The 21,346-nt window shown below is 35.3% G+C and overlaps 1 protein-coding gene across 2 annotated transcripts in view; it reads left to right on the top strand.

Annotated features, from left to right (window-relative positions):
* Positions 1-5,708: 5,708 nt before the first annotated feature.
* The window catches only part of ZC2HC1A (zinc finger C2HC-type containing 1A), a 50,828-nt gene continuing 35,190 nt past the window's right edge, over positions 5,709-21,346 (top strand). The window contains exons 1-3 of one of the 2 annotated variants that reach the window (XM_045049754.1): positions 5,709-6,006; positions 16,518-16,591; positions 18,700-18,816. In XM_045049754.1, coding sequence (XP_044905689.1) covers positions 5,862-6,006; positions 16,518-16,591; positions 18,700-18,816 — 336 coding nt within the window. In that variant the 5' untranslated portion in view covers positions 5,709-5,861. The remainder of the gene's footprint in view (positions 6,007-16,517; positions 16,592-18,699; positions 18,817-21,346) is intronic. The other variant, XM_006943283.5, reaches the window with a different exon arrangement.

Here is a 21,346-nt window from a genome sequence, read left to right on the forward strand (position 1 = left end):
AGCATTTTTAAGAAAATGCTTTTGAAGGACCCAGAAAGCTGCTATAATTAATAATAAGACAAGGGGGAAAGGACTTAGGATATTTTTTTTCTTTTTTTCTGTTTCTCTTCCTCCAGGTGAGAAAAGGAGCACCTGAAAACATATGGCTTTCCTGAAGACAATAGGCATAAAGCTGAACTCCAAAAAGTTCAGGCATTGGTTCTTATTTGCATTTTTAGTTACCCTATAACATATAAGACACACACATACAAAATGTTTTTGCTGTCCTCACCAGTCAGTATCTAAATTGTTTCTGTTTTCTTAGGATTAGATTTGGTTAACTAATGGAAAAATGTGTAAGCAAGTACTGTTATAATCTACGGGTGAAGAGAACTTCAATAAAAAGTCAAATGCACAAGTCATAAGAACAATATATTGATGACCTGACCAATTTCTGTTCTATGAAAGGTGTTATAGACTAAGTTATCAGATATTTGGCACACTGGAAAAAGATTTATTTTTAAATAATCAAAATTAGCAATAAGTAAACATCTAAAATACATGAGGAATTTATAAATCGTTAAGAAAAAATGAGAGTCCTGACACAAAATATGGATAAAATTAGGCAATTCATTGAAAATCAAATCTGAATTAGCAAATATGTAAAGAGATGCCAATGTCTTGATTTTCAACAGATTGGTGAAAATTAGAGGTAAACCATGTATTGATGAAACATAGGGAAATGAGACTCTTGCACGTGGCTGATGACAGTGTACAGTGGTACAGCCACTGTAGAGAACAATTTGGCCATACTTACTAGAAGTGAATATGATCCAGTAATCCATTCCAGGGATGCATCCCAGAGAAACTGGAGTCCAGGTTCACAAGGGGACAGGCACAAAGATGTTCATTGCAGTAGCGGATTAGAGGCAACTGGGTGTACATCACTGGAGAAATGGGTAAACAAAGCATGGTGTATACATACAGTAAAACACTATCCGGAATTTAGAAGCAATAAACTAGTGTTACATACAGCAGCATGGGTAAATCTCTAAATTAATATTTATTTAAAAATTACAAACTGAGTGAAGGCTACAGTATAATGTCATGTATATAAATTAAAAACAGATGTACATATAAGTACCACATATGTTTCAAGGAAGTATATATATCCAAAGGTAACTGTGAGCTTTGAGCTCAAATGCAATATAATGATGCTCTATTATGAGGAGGTTGGCAAACAGAGTTAAAATGATGAATGAAAGTCTAAATAATAAAATGCAGGGGGGGAGATGCCTTTGTGTAGACATATGGCATATGTGCTATACATTTTTCAAGTTTTTACTTAACTTAAATTCTAGTTAGTTAACATATATGGTAAAATTGGTTTCAGGTGTAGAATTTAGTGATTCATCACTTACCTACAACACCCAGTGCTCCTCACAACAAATGCCCTCTTTAATGCCCCTCACCCATTTATCATTAACTTAACACCCTCCACCTGAGATTTAAAAATATATAAGTTATATAATGCTGTACTTGTAACTTAAGAAAAAATATTACAGGAAAAAATATATATAAATACTCTCATTTACTGACTATCCCAGAACATGCCAGGCTTGCATTATTTTCTTAAGACTTAAGTAAGCCATTGCCCCCTCATCCTCAGTGATCTTTACCTATCCAATGACACCCTTCAAAATACAATTTAAGTTCTTATTCTCCATAAGGCCTTTTAAATTGTTCCATTTATGTAAATGTCTTCCTGAAACCAATCACTTTTATAAGCTGTGCCACAACACCTAAGACTTAATAATATATTGAATATATTGTCCTCTATCACTCTGTATTATGTCTTTCCCAGGGCTTCCTCTACCAGATGTTAATTGCATAGAAAGCAGAGAGACTTCTTTGGAGACTCCTGTTCTGCCAAGAACAGAGATCTTTATGTGGGAGTATCTCAATAAGTATCTCAATTAATAGATTTCCAGTTAAGATTTTGGATTGTGGTGGCAAAGGATGGATAGATGGGATCATAACTGAAGGTTGAAAAAAATTTATCCTTTTGCTGCTGAGAATTAGTTTTGAAAGTGGGGAAAATGCATGTTCCTTCTGGGATTGGAGTTTCTTTTGGAACTAGAGGAGAAAGAGTAGAATAATCACTATCACACTGTGAATTGAATAGCCCTCCAGTCAATGAAGGAGATGAAGTTTGCTTTAAGTTCCTCTCTTTTCTCAGTGTTTTCTTGCTTAAAACTATACTATTTTATCCCTGAACACTAAAAGAATTTTGTTTTTACTTCAATCTACAAAATAAAACTAATAAAAGCCAACTCAGGATGTGCTTCCTCAATCTAGAAAACTGTTCAACAGCTCCTTCTCCCCTTTAAGGGAAATATGCTTCTTTTGTTTTTGGTGAAAATTACCATTTTGTTAAGGTTACTAAATGCATAAATTCCTAAAGTGCCGCGGGTCATTCTTCTGGAGGCTATGGGAGGAAGAAATGCCCTACGTAATGGGAGTTGATAAACTGAGTTGGATTCTCACCGAGATTCAGAATCTCATTTACCTGTGTTCTGCAAATGATTTGAATGGCAGCCAAATGTTGTCTCAGAGAGGCAAACTGATCTTTGTGTAAGATCCAAAGGGAGGTTGGAGCTTTGAAACAAGAAGATACACATAGCTTGCTCAGCACTTTGGAAGGTGCAAAAGAGATGTGGGTTGGCTCCAGGAAATGATGGTTGAAGGGAAAGTAATGCAAAGCATAAAGAAGCAGGGATACGATGTGATAAGGGTGCAATATCTATTTCGGCTAATTACTAGTTTTGTCACCTGGATTGAGTCAGTAAACATCTCTGAACCATTGCTTTCTTTTTTCTATGATAAAGAGGTGAGAAAATCTTTGATTTGTATTCATCTATGAATGTTATCATGAGCTAAAAAGATCAGTTGACAGCTAAAAAAGATATGAACAGATAAGGAACATAAGAGAAGAAACTGAGTTTCATTCATTTTTCTAGTAATGAAATGGGCCTGAAACAAGGTAGGTACTTAACAAATATTTGTTGAAAGGATGAATCAGAAGAATGGAATAGATCAAGAGGAAGTAAAGTCAGAAGAGAGCACCAAGACTCAAGAGACTCTCAGGCCAGGTATGTAGGAGGCAGAGGATGGAATTTAGGAAGGCAGAGAAGAAACTATCCTCTTTGCCCAGAGATCAGGACCAGGGAAAAGCTGCAGGAGCCAGGGTTGCTGTAGCATAAAAGTGCTGAGAGACTGGTATCTGTCCAGGAGATTAGCAGGCATGTGTTAGAAAATTAAGATTCAGAGTAATAATGCCTACCCAAGTATACCTTCAACAACATGTCTGAACATTTAGAATTATATTTGAGGCAACTAGAAGGTAAGGTGAGAAAGGGAAGTGATGCGTCCCATGAAATTGCCATAGGTAAAATCAGACAGACCAGAGTTTAAATCCAAGTTACCATTCACTAGTAGTATAAATAATGGCAAAAAATTAATCTGAGATATCTAGAAAACAAAGACACTAATTCTGAAAAATGAACACTATAGTATCTACTCTGAAGAGTTGTTTTGAAGATGAAGTAAGTAAACATATGAAAAGGACCTAAAATATGCCTAATATGATTTTTTAAAAAAATTGTTATTGTTATCATTACTATTGTATTACTGTTTTTGTTGTTACTACAGCTATTATGCCTAACAGAGTATGTATCAGCCAACTCCATCTTTGGCTTAACTTGAGATCAAGAATTTGCAATTTGTAAAGCAAATTCCTTCATTTTTGGGGGTTTTCTTCCAAGTGTGTTTTTTTCCTCCTTAGTGCTCTTTTATTTTTTTTATGTTTTGATTTTTTTCTTAGTGTTCTTTTAAAAGTGCCCTCCAGGGGCGCCTGGGTGGCTCAGTTGGTTGAGAGTCCCACTTTGGCTCATGTCATGATCTTGTGGAGTGTGAGTTTGAGCCCTGCGTCGGGCTCTGTGCTGACAGCTCAGGGCCTGGAGCCTGCTTCAGATTCTGTGCCTCCCTCTCTCTCTACCCCTCCCCTGCTCATGCTGTGTCTCTCTCTGTCTCAAAATAAATAAACGTTAAAAAAAAGTTTTTTTTAAAGTGCCCTCCATACACACACACACACACACACACACACACACACACACACACACACTTCTAGCTTTGTCTTAGCAGCACCAAGGAAAAAGGACTTATCCACTCAGGCCAAGGAGGCTAAGTGGCAGGTGGCTGTAGCCTGGCCAATTAGGCCCAGGATCTCAGATGTTAGAGGAACAGAAAAGTCAAAGCAGAACCATGGGAAGGGCAGGAATAGAGACAGGAATGGTTGAAGTTTTCCTTCACATGACTCTGTAAGAGATGGACCATATGGCTTTTAACTATACTTGGATAACCTTCCTAATAAGAGGTGATATCCCCCCCTAGTGTTTGTTTCTAGTTTATAATCGTTGACCCTTGAAAACTACAGGTTTGAACTGCGGGAATCCACTTACACATGGAGTTTTATTTTTATTTTTTTTATAAATACAGTACTGTAAATGTATTTTCTCTTCCTTTTGATTTTCTCAATAACATTTTCTTTTCTGTAGCTTACATTATGGTAAGAATACAATATATAATACATGTAACACACAAAATATGTGTTGTTTATACTCTTGGTAGGCTTCCAGTCAACAACAGTCTATTAATTAAGTTTTGGGGGAGTCAAAAGTTATTCGTGGACTTTTGACTGTGCAGGTGTCAGCACCCTTAATCCAGTATTATTCAAGGGTTGACTGTAATACCTTTGAGCGGGGAGTAGGAGGACCACTGTTTCCTAAACGCTACTGCTTTGTAAGATACATCCTTTTAACAATAGACAAAGTTAGATATGATGTGAAAACTCGGCAACTGGACAGATAAATAAGAAAATTAATATAAGATTTGTTCAGAAATTACATTAATACTGATAACTTGCCAGTGGATATACTAGAGTTAACACACCACATGGTTTCTCACTATTAAATCAAATTTTCAAAGAAATTTAGTTCTGGTGAAATGTATTAGACTGTTAAGCAAAAGTTTTAGCTGGTTTCGAAATTACCTTCATCCCCAAAAGGGTTGGACTCTGACAGAAATAGCCCTCACTCCCTAAGTCATTCCCTCATTCCGCCCTTAAACTCCCTGATCATAGTTTTGATATTACTTCATAAATTAGGAGGCCAGCAGACTATTTTAGTTAAAAGGGCCTGGGTAAGCCCAGAGTAGATGAAGATGAAGGCAGGGCTGGCTTTCCCTTCTAATTTTCCGCCCAAACTTTCATGCTGAGGAAATGATTTCCAAGTATTTAGAGCAATCTCAGTTCTACACGCCAGGCGCAAAGTATGATTTCTCTAAAAAAGGGGAAAAAAAGTGCCTTAACCCCTAAATCTGTGTGTGAATTTCTAGCCTAAGAAAACACACTCAGGTAGTGTCATGTGACCAACCAGCGGAAAATGGAGAGTGCGCTGCACAGTCGAGTGTAGGACGTGTGTTTGGCTTGCTTGTTTGCTTCAAGTCCTCAGAGAGAGATAGAATAGAAGACACACTTGCATTGACCGACTGAGGGACTGGTGAAGGGCTGCCCGTGAGGTGCTGAGACATTCTAAATAGAAGGATAAGCTGTGAGGGAAACAAGTCTGCAGTCAGAGGAACAAAGGCGTCATTGGGCGGCAGTACGCAACCTGAAGTGGTTTAGGCTTACCGGGAGGGAGGACGGCCGGGAAAGCTCACAGCCAGGAGGCAGCCGCGCAGGGGCTGCTAGAGGCGCGCCTCCTCATGAGGCCCCGCCCTTCAGGAGCCCCGCCCCGCCAGCGTCGGGCCAATGGGAGCCCGGGATGTTAGCGGGTGGGAGGTGCGGCCGGGTTGCTACAGCCGGAGCTGGGCGGTGGCGGCGGCGGCAGCGGCGGTGGCAGCTGCTGCGGGCGCTGCCGGAGGAATCTCGCGGAATCAGAGGTGGTGGCGCAATGGAGGGACTGGAAGGTGAGGAGGTGAAGGAACACGGGCCGGGCGGTTAGAGCGGACCCGGAGCAGCCAGGGGTGCCCAGGACAGCGATACCGGGGAAGCGAGGGCGGGTCCGGAGTGGTGGACCCCGCCGCTCCTCCCGAGGCCCTGGCAGGCGGTAGCTCTACAGCCCCCGACACGGTGGAGCTAATGATCCTCTGGCTGCCCCGCTTCAGAGGGTCTTCAGCTGGGGTTCTCCACCTCGAGCTTGATAACTGCCTTTGGCATCTGCCTGCAGGTCTCTTCCTAACATCTTCTGGTCTTGCCTGATTCCTGAGTGTCTTTTTGGTAATCAATCATAGACTCCGGACAGATTTTATTTTTCTTGCAAAGTAGATTCTTTATTATTGTCCATGGGCTCCCTACCGCTAGCCTTTCCTGGGGGGCCTCGGGGTGTATTTCCACCTCTAGGCTGTTTCCAGCCTCTAGCTTCTGACACTTTCCTTGGCCAGTTTCCCTAGGTAACCGTTTTTCTATTTGTACCGCATCTTCTGTTGGAGGGATGCCAAGAGCATCTCCCAAGGAAGCGTCACTGGCCAGCTTTAGAGCCGGGACAATAGATTAACAGAAGGATTTAAGACTTACTCATTACGATTCTGTAAGAAAGAGCCGGCATTGATTCCTTATCTTTTGAGTTTATCCTTGTGCTGTAACCATGACTCCAGATTTTGCTTTTTTCCCAATTCTTTCACTTCTCTATTATTTTTATCCATTTAATCCTGTGTAGTATAGCGTTTGCCTAAAAACAACAAAGGAAAAAAAAAAACCCAACTAACATTGGCAACAACAGTTTCAAGATTATTTTTCAAATTGTGGTTAATCCTTTCCATGAAGAAGAAGCCTGCAGAATTGAAAAATCATGTTGCCTTGATTTAGCTCTCCCCCCCCCCCCCCAGTTTACATAGATTCAAGTGGAATTAAAAATAAACAGAAGCATTGAGCCCTGTATTGTTGCATGCCAGAGAGCAAATTATTTCAGGTTATGTTATGAAAAGTAATAACTGGTAACTTTTTGCAGTTACCTAAGCTCACCAAAAAACAAGTGTAATGATGAGTATGATAGTGTTTCATGCTTTTGCTCTCATAGTAAACAGCTTGAGAATGGTAGATAAGAATTCTGATAATTTTCCATTTGTGGGCAGCTGCAGTATACTGCTGCAAATGAAGGTCTTAGTCTTTGATCATTTAATTTATTTTAGGGGGATCATTAAGCTTCCATGAGATAGGAATTGTAATGATAGCATTCCTTACTTTCAATATTTTTTTTAGAGGACTCCTGGAGGCATCTTATTTTTAAAAATTTTTTTACATTTATTTATTTTTGAGAGAGAGAGAGAGAGAGAGAGAGAGAGCGAGCATGAGCGGGGGAGGGGCAGAGAAAGAAGGCAGCACAGAATCTGAAGCAGGCTCCAGGCTCTGAGCTGTCGGTACAGAGCCCAATGCGGGGTTCGAACTCAAGAACTGTGAGATCATGACCTGAGCTGAAGTAGGAGGCTTAACCAACCGAGCCACCCAGGTGACCCGGCGTCTTATATTTTTTAATGTATTTTGTAATATGTGTTGGTCTTATAGCATAATGGGTTCTGGAATTTTCATGAAGTTATCAAAACATACTTAAAATGCTTTAAAACAGTTTTTCTGCAGATTTTTATTATTTTATTCAACATTTGTAATTAAGGCAAAGATCTTCATCTGCTTTTTCACTTATGTATGCTAAGCACCTAAAACTGTCTGACACAGAGTAGGTACTTAAGAAATATTTGTTGTTAGATTAATGACTTTGTCTATGGTGGGCATCATTCTAGGCCCTGGAGACGTAGCAAAAAATATAAAGTCAAAGCTCTGCTCTCATTAAGTCGGTATTTTAGTAAACCTTACATTTTTGCAGTACTAAGACATTACTATTGAAATCTTAATAAGAATGCTTTTAAAATATAATGAAAACCTATTATAGTACTCAATTACATGGGTGGAGAAATACATGTATTCTGATGTTAATATAGTGTGTTATGAGGGGCATGTTTTATGGGCCCAGCTTGTGATGTATCATGGTAAATAGTAACTTGCCCTTTACTTTTGTTTTTGTTTTGTTTTGAGTTTTAAACAAAATTAGTTATTATCATTAACTATAATGTGTTTAGTTCTAATGAATTAGGTTAAAGTATATTAAATTGGTTTTCTGTACAGAAAAGTAATTGAATATTAGTAATTTCAAAAGTGGTTTAAACTAATACAACAAAAGCTCTGAGAAGTTTTGTTGAAGTTAGAACAGTGCCTATCTTTCTTTCCTTCTTTTTTAAAATCAGTCCCTATGAGGTCACATTTTGCAAAGATCGTAAGTTTGAATCTTAAGGTTACCATTCATTAATTAATTTATCCATGTCTTCATTTAATAAACATTGATACAGTGATATGTAAGATAAAGTTTTCCCCTTATTGGAAGTTAAAATCTAGCACTAAGTGTCTAATAAACATTATATTGAAGTGTCCAGTAGAAAATCTTCAGGAATTTGCTCAACATCATAGTAATTGAGCAAATATTGTACTGTTTGGCATTATACCCATGTTTCTAGTTGAAACCAGTAACTGGACTAAGCTTGATTATAAAACCAGAAAATATATGGGCTCCTAAAAAATTCTATTGAAGATTATTGTACTCTTAAAAAAATTATTTTTATATAAAACATGTACCACTTATATTATTTTTGGTCTTCTGGGACTTTCATGTTTTCTAGTTGTTAACGGGATGAAGTATCAGTCCAAACACTGTATTTCAAAACTAAATATAAATTATTGCTCATGATTTTGTGTAATCTATATCTGAGCACTTCTGTGTTCTGTGTGTAGTTAGAGCAACGCCTTTAATTCCTTTTCACCTAAATCTTGTGCTCAATAGGTATACTCGAGACCAGTAGAAGTAGTTCTAGACTTGGGAGAGTTCCAATCTCTCCCAAGCTTTTCATCCTTAAAATGTAGAAATGATAAACTTTAAGCAGATTTAATCAATACAGTATTGTCATTTCTCTCATAACATCTTGATAAGTGGATACTAACAGTTTTAACAGAGATCAGGCTGCCCATTCCTTTTGTGGGTTACTAACTTAGTAGATCTTAGTGTACTATCTTCTAAAACCTCATTATAAGTCTAATTCTTCTTCTCTAATGTAGCCTCTGATTTAGTTAACACAAGCATTCCTGACCCATTAGAGTTTCCTTTTTGTTTTGTTTTTCCCTAGTCCAAACACATACTAGTTTACTGAACAATTCTTCATCTTTTTAAATTTATCTTGCCTTTATTTATTTATTTATTTATTTATTTATTTATTTATTGTGCTGAGTTGGAAACTAGATTATTTTAATAGCCAGTGTGTTCGAGAGGCCTGTGTTTGGATCATTGCTTTGTTTCTTTTTAGCTCTATGATTTGGTTAATTGGAACTTCAGTTTCCTCAGCTATAAAAAGTGGGGCTATTAAATACTGACCTACCTGACTATATTAAGATTAAATGATGTCACATATATAAAGCTTTCAGAGAAGTGCCTAGTACATAGGAAGCCCCCTCAGTACTTGTTTATTGGATGGGTAAACTCATAAGAAGTGTATTAGGAGCTTAGGAGTGATTCGGTACAGGTAAAGCTGCATGCTTGGAAGGTGTGTGGGCAGTCTCATTAGATGCCTACGGCAGCAGGATAGATAGACTGGAGAAAGAAGAAACTGGAAATACATATATGTGATGAGGATTTGAACTAAGGCACAAGTAGTAGGAATTAAAAAGGGAAGATAGGGGCACTTGGATGACTCAGTTGGTTAACTGCCTGACAGCCTAGGTCATGATCTCTCAGTTTGTGAGTTCTAGCCCCATGTTGAGCCCTGTACTGACAGTGTGGAGCCTGCTTGGGATTCTTTCTGTCCCTCTTTCTCTGCCCCCCCCCCCCCCGCTTTCTCTCTCTTTCTCAAAATAAATAAATAAACATTTTTTTTTAAAGGAGGATAGATTTAGAAGATATTTCTGAGATAGAGAGGTGAGATATGACTGGTGGATGTGAGAGGGAAAAGGAATCAAATATAAAGGTCTATCTAGCTTGAACTAAGAGATAATGTTAGTATCTTTAACCAAGAAGACCAAGTGGAGTGGGAGAAGAGGTAATGAGTTTGGCTTTATAAATTTTAGTACAGTACTTGGAGGCTATCTAGTGGAAATGTCTCATGGCTACTTGGAAATGTTTACTTGGAATTTTTAGCTTAGTAGCCATGACATATAAGTGACAGCAAGTGGATGTACTCACTCAGGAAAGCTGTATGTAACAAAATGTGGAAAGAAGCTTGGGGAGGAATTGATGCTTTAGGGTTGAACAGGAAAGGAAATTGGAGTAGGAAGAAGTCTGTAAAGAGATTTAAAAATTATCAAGAAGGGAAAGTGGTAAGAAACTAATATTTATTGAGTAGTGAATGTGTGCCAGAAAAAGCCTATAGCACCAGAAATTCCTGGAGGTCTTAGTACTAACCAGGTCAAACCCTACTTAGCTTCTGAGATCTGAAAAACTTGGGCATAGGAGGGAGAAATATCATTTAAGCCAAGAGAGAAAGGACTTTAAAGGTAGAAGGGATTGATCAACAGTGCTTCATGGTATAGAAAGATTCAGTAGAATGAGGACTGAAGAGAGGGCTTTGGATTTGACAATTATTATTGTTGTTGTTGTTATTATTATTATTATTATTATTATTATTATTATTATTTTAAACTAGACTCCATGTTCAACATGCAGCTTGAACTCATGATGCTGAGATCAATAAATCATGAGTCGTATGCTCTACCACTTAAGCCAGCCAGATGCCTCTGGATGTGGCAGTTAGATTCATGGGTGGTTTAATTCCTTGTTTATTTCTTTTTATTTTTTTAAGTTTATTTATTTATTTTGAAAGAGAGAGAAAGTACAAGTGACGGAGGCCAGAGAAAGACAACGTGGAGCCCGATGAGGGGCTCAAACTCACAAACCGTACAATCCTGACCTGAGCCAAGACCAGCAATAGGTCGCTTAACCTACTGAGCCATTCAGGCGCCCCTGGTTCCCTGTGTCTTCAAGTCAGTACTCTAAAATCTCCTCATTAAAGAAGCTCTCCCTGATCCTGCCCACTTTCAAACACACATAGCACTGTGACTGTCTTCTCTCTCCTTACTCTGCTGTTTTTCTACATTGTGCTTATCACCACCTGACATTTTTTATATTTCATTGCTTTTATTTTTTCCCTGTTAGAAGACTAGAAGCTCTGTAAGTTCATCTGTGTTTGCTTACCTCATAGAACAGTTCCTGTGTCATGCTAGGTGCTCAACAAATACTTGTGGATCAACAAATTGATCTATTTTAATATAGTGTTTAGGCCTGATAAAATTTGCCTGCAATTCAGATAGGGAGAGAAAGGGAAGTAGAGAGGAGCTAGTCAGTAAATGTAAGCCAGTGTTCCAAAAAAAATGTGCTACTCAGGACATTGGTCCTAAAATATCTCCTTGATGAGAAAGGATTTCCGTTGAGGAAATAATAATATACTAATTTATTTTTTAAGACTGAGGAAGTTCTGCCCTAAGAATACCCATTTATTCAATGTGGCATTTTCCAAACATGTGACCCTGGAGCAAGGGATTTGAGGGTGATTGGTCAAAATGGAAATGACTAGTCAGGTTCAGACTGAATAGGAAGGGAAGTGCAACCAGAGATGGGTTATCAAGAAAATTCAAATCACTCTGAGATCAAGAAAGTGCTTTAGAGAGAGGTAGAAGGTAGAAATGTGTGGTTAGAGAAGGTGCTTGGGCATTTAAGAGTCAAATGTGGACCTTTACTAAATTGTTTCAACAGTGGTTGTTTTTGCTGAACTGGAGGGATGGACTAAAGAGGAGTGGAGGGTGAGTGAGTAGGTTAAGTGTGAGTGTGGTGAGTAGGTTAAGTGTGAATGTTGAAATGTTGAAATCTAGGATGGGCTCAACGGGAAAAATCTTGGAGATACTAGAGATTATTGACCTGGAAGTAATTAAATTTTGAAAAGAATTGTTGGAAGAAGGTGGTGTGTAACAGATGCCATGTGCTGCAAAAGGAAGGTTTTATTTTAAAGATTGCATTCAGATGAACAGTGACCAGAGGTGAGGAAATAGACATGCTACACAGAGGCCAGAAGTGTTCTGAATTTCAAGACTTCTTTTCTTTTGAAAATATTCTTTCCTATTTCTTAAATATGTACATTTTAGAATGTCATAACTGTCTTATGTAACAATATATTATTTCACATCTCTATATATCTATATATTTATCATATAATATATAATATGTATATCATACTTATACATATATATCACATCTTTATATGATATATATATATATGTGTGTCTGTAGTTACATATATATATATGTGTATATATATGTGTATATATATATGTGTATATATATGTGTGTATATATATATGTGTATATATATATGTGTATATATATATGTGTATATATATGTGTGTATATATATATGTGTATATATATATGTGTATATATATATGTGTATATATATGTGTGTATATATATATGTGTATATATATGTGTATATATATATATGTAACTACAGACACATATATATATATCATATAAAGATGTGATATATATGTATAAGTATGATATACATATTATATATTATATGATAAATATATAGATATATAGAGATGTGAAATAATATATTGTATAATAATACACACACACACACATATATATATACACACATATATATATATGTAACAGCATTATGTGAAGATACAGTTTCAAGCTTTATGGTGCACGTTTGAAATTGCTAAATATGGTAACGCATAACAGAATCAACATTGTGTTTGTGATAACTTTTATAAGAGGTTACCTTCTTTTTTTTTTTTTTTTTTTTTTTTTTAATTTTTTTGTCAACGTTTATTTATTTTTGGGACAGAGAGAGACAGAGCATGAACGGGGGAGGGGCAGAGAGAGAGGGAGACACAGAATTGGAAACAGGCTCCAGGCTCTGAGCCATCAGCCCAGAGCCCGACGCGGGGCTCGAACTCACGGACTGCGAGATCGTGACCTGGCTGAAGTCGGACGCTTAACCGACTGCGCCACCCAGGCGCCCCAAGAGGTTACCTTCTTGAGAGTTTTAGAATATTAAAGTACTTTATTTACTTGCTTTTGTCCTTAGTTTGAATGCTTCTTTCAACAGTGCTTGCTCTCTGCTACAATAGTCAACTCTCTGCATATCATCTCTACTATATTTTTATAAGCCTCACAATTTGCTAGCTTTTGCCACTCAGGACAGATTAGTGGAGTTTGCCCGCATGCGCTGCAGAGTAGTATTTTTTTATTTCATTGATTGTGAAGCATTTTTATATATACCATCTTAGATGATCCCTTAAATTATAAGGTAGATTGAACAGATAATATCCTCATTTAACAAATTTTAAACTGAAGCTATTTATATGATTAGTCATACATTTTCTTCTTGAAGACATTTCCAACAAGGAGAGAGATATCATGTTCTTTGCAATAGTTCCTTGTAGATTCTCAGTTCTGTATGTAGACAAATGGAAGTGATTTTCTCAACATTCTACATGCTACCTGAAGCATTCATTCCACCATCTGCAATGGTCAGTTGGTTTAATCATCCTTACATATAACCATTTTTTTTTTAATTTAATACTGGTAAGAGAGATATGTTAGCATCCATGTACTTTTCTTCCTAATGTGGTCTTAAGATAGATTTTATTAGATGAATATAGTATATTTATTATGATATATTAGAGATAGAAGGGGCCGTGTAGGCCATTTAACCTAACTTTCTCATTTTATACGAGAGGAAGCTTAATCTTAGGTGCCCAGGGAGTCACAGTTCTATGTGATAGAGCTGGGACCAGTACTTTTTCTGCTAAGCTGTCATATCTTTTAATGAATACCGTTACAACAAAATTTGGCTTTGTGACTGAATCTAAGCTGCTTATCATGACTTGCTGGTAGCAGGCGGTGTTGACACTAACATACATACATGTGTTATATTTTGTGAATTATAGGGCAATCCTCCATGACCAGCTAATATAAGAGGGAAGAAATTATAACTTTACATTTTTATTTATTTTGAATGAAGTAATGACTTATTTTTTTTTTCTTCAGGATAATTGTTTTTAAATCCTTTCTCTTTAATGCGGTTTCCTCTTTTTTATACCTTTTAGAGATAAAGATTTTTCCTTTAAAGACAATTTGAACATATTTGATAACTTGTAATTAATCCCAGGAGTTGGATTTTATTATATGTTAGTATTGTAGTTGCTATTAAATTGAAAAATGGGAGATGATTTGGTTCTTAGATATAGTGAAGAAGTAAATCATGTAGACTGTTAGCTTTATAGAACAGTGATTTTGTTATTTCATGCTGTGTCACTATGGCTTGATATGTGCTTGGCAAGTTGTGGGTGCTCACACAGGCACTCACATTATTTCCATGGGTTGAATTTATTTTTCTCAATAGTTAATTTTTATAAAATTTTGCTTTGTCATCTATTTAACAAGGAGATACTGAAATATACTTTTAAGCAAATAAAATATGTGATTCTTTTTAACATTTTGTATTAATGAATTTTTAAATCATTGCATAGAATTTAAGAGTATATGAAAACTATAAATAAGCAGCTTAATAGATTATGCATCATGTGATATCACTTTGACCATCATTATGAAGACATGCTTATCTTAATGTATGTAATGGATTCTATCTAGCAACTGCCTCAACTTTTTAGATAGTGGAATTAAGTCCCTATAAATGAGGTTGCTCTCCCTAAATAACCTAACATGTGGTATTGGAGAAGGACAAATCATGCAAATCTTAGCTTTGCCTTTGTAGTGCCCACTGCTTAACTGCCACCATAGAGACATTGCCTCCATCTGAGATGACAAATAGTCACTGTCTACAATTAAAATAAGGTAGTGGAGTGTTAAGAGAATGAGAGAACACAGCAGTTTTTCTGGTACTGTTTGATTGTATTCTCAAAAATTTCTATTTTGATTCTTCTATTAGTTTTCTGTGAACTCACTAAATATTTTGGAATAAATTATATGAAGTCCTAATTGTACTTTTTTCATGAACTTATTTAGGTTACTTTTAAAACAAAGTGGCTTCTATTTGTCTTTCATGTGATAAAACAGTCAGTAAAATATTCAGCAGAAAATATGTTTAAGATACAGGTTCAAGTATCATTTTTAGAAAATTACAGATATGGAAATAAATTTAGGTTTGATGATTGGCTAGAAAATAAAACGACAAATTGACTCAGCTATGTAGAATTCCAAAGAATGTAGTTGTTTTTTTTTAATCAACTTAGTAACAAAATGTGTTGTATGAAAATGCGTGATAGATGTATTAAGTTTTGATTGAGTAAAAGTCTCAGCTACTTGTTCCTTATTTAATGAATTGTCAGAATATCTCAATTGTAATATCTCCATTGAATCCTAATATAATATTGTATGTATAAAATAATGAACAATTCATATAATGAGGGCAGCATAGTAACTAGATGATTTTTTCTTTAAAGCATTATACTTCCTGTTGTCCAGTGTTAAACAGAACAAGATTCTTTTTATCTTAGACTCCTTAGATCGTCTCAGGGAGCCACCTCACTGATCACCAATGTTATATCTTAATGCTTTGAGGATTAATAATACGTATTATTAACCTTAAGGTAAACTTTTTTCTAAGGTTTTTTTACTTATTTTGAGAGAGACAGAGTACGAGCAGAGGAGGGGCGGAGAGAGAGGGAGAATCCCAAGCCGGCTTTGTGCGGTCAGCATACAGAACTCGAACTCACAAAACCCTGAGATCATGACATGAGCCAAAATCAAGAATCAGACACTTAACCAGCTGAGCCACCCAGGCACCCCAAGATAAACTTGGTTTTTAACGTTTGGTAATTTACAGGAGAGATAGCCAATAAGTTCAGAGAATATAACAAATTGGTTTGGTTAAAATTACAGAAAACTACATATTTCCAGCAATATGTATTTGGTTATCCTTAAATCATGACTTCAGTATTTGGCATGGCCTTTTTGACCACTGATAACTTGTGGTTATCTTGTGCCCATTTTAATCAATAATATTGTTTATTCCAAAATGAAACAAGTCATTTTCCACAAGAATTCACAACTTGCATATGAAACCAAGGGAAGACATTGAAATTTGAAACTTTCACAATTTGAGCAAAGAATTTACTGATTGAATTCTTTTCTAAGGGCGCCTAGATGGCTACTCAGTCAGTTAAGTGTCTGACTTTAGCTCAGGTCATGATCTCACGGTTCATGGGTTCGAGCCCCGCATGGAGCTCTGTGCTGACAGCTCAGAGCCTGGAGCCTGTTTCTGATTCTGTTTCTCTCTCTCTCTCTCTGCCTCTCCTCCACTCGCACTCTATCTCTCTCTCAAAAATAAACATTAAAAAAAATTCTTTTCTGTTTCAGAAAATGGAAGTGTCCAAGTTGGAGAATTGTTACCATGCAAGATTTGTGGAAGAACATTCTTTCCAGTGGCATTAGTGAGTACCTTTTTCCTTTGGGTTATGGCAGATCTGTAATTGTTTGATACTTCAGGACAGCCGTTACAGAAAGAACCTTTGTGGAATAATTAAAAGATATACTGGCCAGTGTTCTTTGTTAAAGATATCAGTTTCATCTAGATCTTTCTTCCAGAATGTTCTCTTTTTTTTAGAGTTTGGTCTTCAGAACTACTGTGTTAAAGTGTTCCTCTCTGGGAATATTAGCAAAACTAAACAAAAACTCTGAGAAATGCATAATAATGTATTTAAAGACAGAATGATATGATGTCTGGGATTTGCTTTAAAGTACTTAAGGAAAAAAAGCTAGTATAGATGACAAGATTGCTGAATTGTTGGTAATTGTTGATGAGGAAATAGGAGTTCATGACACTGTTCTCTTAATTTTTAAATATATTTGAAATATTCTGAAGAAAAATTGTTTTCAATTAAAAGTATACCTAAAATATATTATGCATTCTTTAGATACTTTTAGATATTTGATGTACACAAACATAAGCACTTTTAATTGATTTTAATATAAAAATAGCCAACTAGAGAATAAGGGAAAAAATGCCTATGTACTAATAAAAGACTTGACTTTTACTTTTAAATATAAATATACATTTATTAATATTTTGATGTACAATAAAGAGTTTTCTTTGAATATGGATCTGCAGGCTAGAGTTCTGCCACAATCCAGAATGTCTATTACTATTTCCAGTTTGTTTCTTTAAAGCAAAGTGAGGATTTAATGATCCAAAATGTCCATCGGACTATGGACTTCTTATAAATAATAATTTTTTTTTCCTTTGTCCTTTAAAAACATCTAGCCCACACTTAGTGATTTATTTTCTTGTTTCTATTATCAATTCACTGTTTTTCAAACTATTTTCAAAGCATTCAGCTCAGTTTGCATAGGAAAAATGTTGCCCTTTTTGCCCTCATTTATTTAGTTAATTAAATAATGTGATCACTATTTGGGAATAAGTGCTGCATAGTTTTGACACATACAACTCAATATGAGAATAGACATCTATTAGGAAGTTGCCTGTTAGCCACACTTTTAGTTTTTTTCATATTTAAGAGATTTTTATTCTAATAGCTATAATTACAGTGCTTGTTGAAAATGAAAACTGAAAACACGTATATAGAACAATTGATTTCTGATTGTATATTGAAAATATAAGAGGCTCCATGATACCAAACCAACCAGTTCTGAGGTTTCCTCTTTTCTCAGATAAAGTTCAACAGTTCTAGCTTGTTCAGTGTTTATCAAAATACAGAAGTAAAAAAAAGTGCATGTAGTGCACTGATGTCATTTGTTAACGTGTTTTATTTAGGGGAGGGGAAATGATTATTTATCCATTAGGTTAACTGGAATCAGTTATGAGAGCTTCCATTGAAATGAATGCATGAAAGATTAAATGAATGAGCTGCCAGCTGTATTTTTAAAAAAAAACAAGACTGTAGAAGTGGAAGGCTAGACAGCTCAAGAAAAATCCTTGGTAAAGAAAGGCAGAGAACTTGATTTCCAAAAGGGAAGAAATAAATGATTGTGAAGGAAATCGGACCACTGTGTTCTATCATTTTGTGTTAACTTTACATTAACATACTACTGTTATGTTAATAATTTTAGGAGCCCAGACTACTACTATTCTGTTAATTTTTTGTGATCCTCACGCTAATCCAGTCTCTGTTTACATTCTTTTTCTAGTATCTATTTTCATGTATTTAGTGATGAAGGGAATTTTTTTTTTCACTCAATAGCTTCAATTTGGTTACATTACCTTATTCTCAGCAGTATAAAAACTAGAATATTCAATAACTTAATAAAATTTTGGAAGAGTATTTTTCTATACTCTCTTGTTGTATATAGTAATTGTACTTTCTTGAGAAAGATAACTTACAGCATGCATCATATATACTTTTTAACAATTTTAGTTAAAGCAAAATATGTCTTATATATGTTTTATTTATTTATTTAATTTATGTTTTATTTTTATTTCATCTTCCAGTTTTTAAATTGGTCTCAAATGGCAATTTAAAGTTTTTTAGAATTCCCTTCTATAGAAAAGAAAATGATACATTGCATTTATTCATCTTGACAGAAAAAACATGGACCTATTTGCCAGAAAACTGCCACTAAAAAACGGAAGACTTTTGATTCAAGCAGACAAAGAGCTGAAGGAACTGATATTCCAACAGTAAAGCCTCTTAAACCTAGGGTAATTACATAGCTTTTTGAATAGTATGGACTTTCCTGCTATATATATTGAAAAAAAATTGTAATTATCTGTTGTGCTAAGATTGAAAATTAAGGAGAATTGTTTCATGTTTTCAGTTTATAAATGATCAGAAAATTGTTTATTTTAAACTTCTGCAAAGAAGAAACCAGCTACTGTCTAAAAACCTATTACACTGAGGTTTTTATAGCATTGGAAAGCCAATTGCTTAGTTGTAGGCTGGAAATAATTTAAAAGTTTTCACATATTCTTTTTAAGTCATTGTTAATGACTTCAAACATAACTTAGGTACTGTGTATAAGTTTAAGTGTCATATCAGTAGTATAATCCAAAGTAAAGCTCTAATTTATAGATACCTTAGTATAATAGACACTGATTATTTTGATTGTCAGTAATTGTGATCTTATGCTTTCTGGGGAAGTTTAATCAGTTACTCATCTGTCCATGTATAGCCATTGTCAGCTTGTTTTCTTTGAAAGCAGTGAATCTCCTTTCATAATCTCTCCTTAATGCTACCTGTGATGTGTTATATTGCTAACAATAAATCACATACATACTTTGTTGGGCATAGTTTTAAATAGTTCAGTGAAATAGTAAAAATTTGAGTACCTCATTGTATGGGTTCTACTTCAGTAATAATGACTTCTCCTTGTGCTACAGGAAAACATTTCCCAGTGGGGCAATTAATCTTACAATAAAATTATTTGACAATAGAAAAATCTAATGTCCATCTTTGTTTTTCAGTCTATGACTGTTTAAGAATAGTGAAATTTGAAATTATTTGAAATTTTTCTTGGTATGTCTTCCAGATATATGATTATATTGGCTTTAATTAGCTAAGATAGTTAAACTATCTATTGTTTATTGAAAGTTTTGGAGGCAATGTAATATAGTGGGTATAAAAATGAAAGCTGGCTCAAGAGCAGCCTGCCTGGATTTAACCCTTACTCTGTTACTTACCATATTGTGTTGGACAGGTTACTTAATCTATACTTTTCTTTATCTGTGAAGTGATTGTAATGGTAGTATCTATCTTGTGGGGTTCTTATGAGGATTACATTGAGTTTACCCATGATGATGTCTCAATAAATGTTAGCTATCCTATTTCTTTTTAAAGGAGAAGGGTTCTAATAGTGAAAAATTAAGCCTCAGATAAAAGCAAGGTAAAAACCATTGCTTTACATTAAGTAGTTTAATTTCTTGGTACTTAAAATTGTGGTTTATAGAACAATAATGTCAGCACTATTTGGGAACATGTTAGAAATGCAGAATCTCAGGTCCCACCCAGACATACTGAATTAGAATCTACATTTTAACAAAATCCTTGGGGAGACATATTCATGTTAAAGTTTGAAAATCAGTATATTAAGACTTTTTTTCCCTTGATGTTTTCATAATTCTTTCCTTGTCTGTGTATTTTGTGAATTTGACTTTGATATGCCTTGGTGATGGTGGGTTTTGTTGAACCTAATGGGAGTTCTCTGTGATTCTTGGATTTTGATGTCTGTGTCCTTCCCCAGATTAGGAAAATATTCTGCTATAATTTGCTCATATAAACCTTCTGCCCCTTTTTCTCTCTTCATCTTCTGGGAGTCCTATGATTTGGATGTTATTCCTTTTTAATAAGTCACTGAGTTCTCTAAGTCTTGTATCATGATCTTTTACGTTTGCTTCCCTCTTTTTCCCTGCTTTCTTATTTTCCATAATTTTATCTTTTATATCGCTGATTTGCAGCTCTGCTTCATCCATCCTTGATGTTGTGGCATCCATTAGAGATTGCTTCTCGGTTATAGCATTTTTAATTTAGACCTGAGTAAACTTTATTCTCTTATCTCTGCAGAAAGGGATTCTATGCTTTTTGCAACTGCAGCTAGTATTCTATTATTGTGGTTCTGAATTCTAGTTCAGACTAGTTCAGACATCTTGCTTATATCTATGTTGATTAAGCCCCTGGCTGTCATTTTTTTCTGTCCTTTCTTTTGGGGTGAATTACTTTGTTTTGTTATTTTGGAGGACAGAAACAAAATTAATAAAATAAAAAATAAAAATTAAAAACAAAACAAAAAAATCAAATAAAGGGAGCTAGATCCTAGGTGTGTTTTGGTCTGTTTGTTAAAAAAAGCTTGACAGGATAGAGAAAAAAAGGGAAAGAAAAGAAAAAAAAAAAGGTAAGAAAAAAATTTTAAAAACTATATAATAAAGTAGAATAAAATGAAATAGAATAAAATATTTTAAAAAATAAATAAAATAAAAAAATAAAAATAAATTTTTCTCTTTCTGTACCCAAAAAAGAGGAAGGAAAAAAAAAAAGAAAAAAAAGGCAATTTAAGCAAAAACAGAAACAAAATGAATAAATGAACCAGCAAACAGAATGAAACCTGAATGAAGTTACATCCCATTTCCCCTAGAACTGAAACTATGAAGCCCTGTATAGTCTGTACACTAAGCAAGTGGAGGGACTTGTCCTGGTCTTCTAGGGTATGTGCTTGGGGGGGAGGGGGTGCAGTTGGGA

This window comes from Felis catus, chromosome F2, assembly GCF_018350175.1.
Source record: "Felis catus isolate Fca126 chromosome F2, F.catus_Fca126_mat1.0, whole genome shotgun sequence".
NCBI lineage: Eukaryota > Metazoa > Chordata > Mammalia > Carnivora > Felidae > Felis > Felis catus.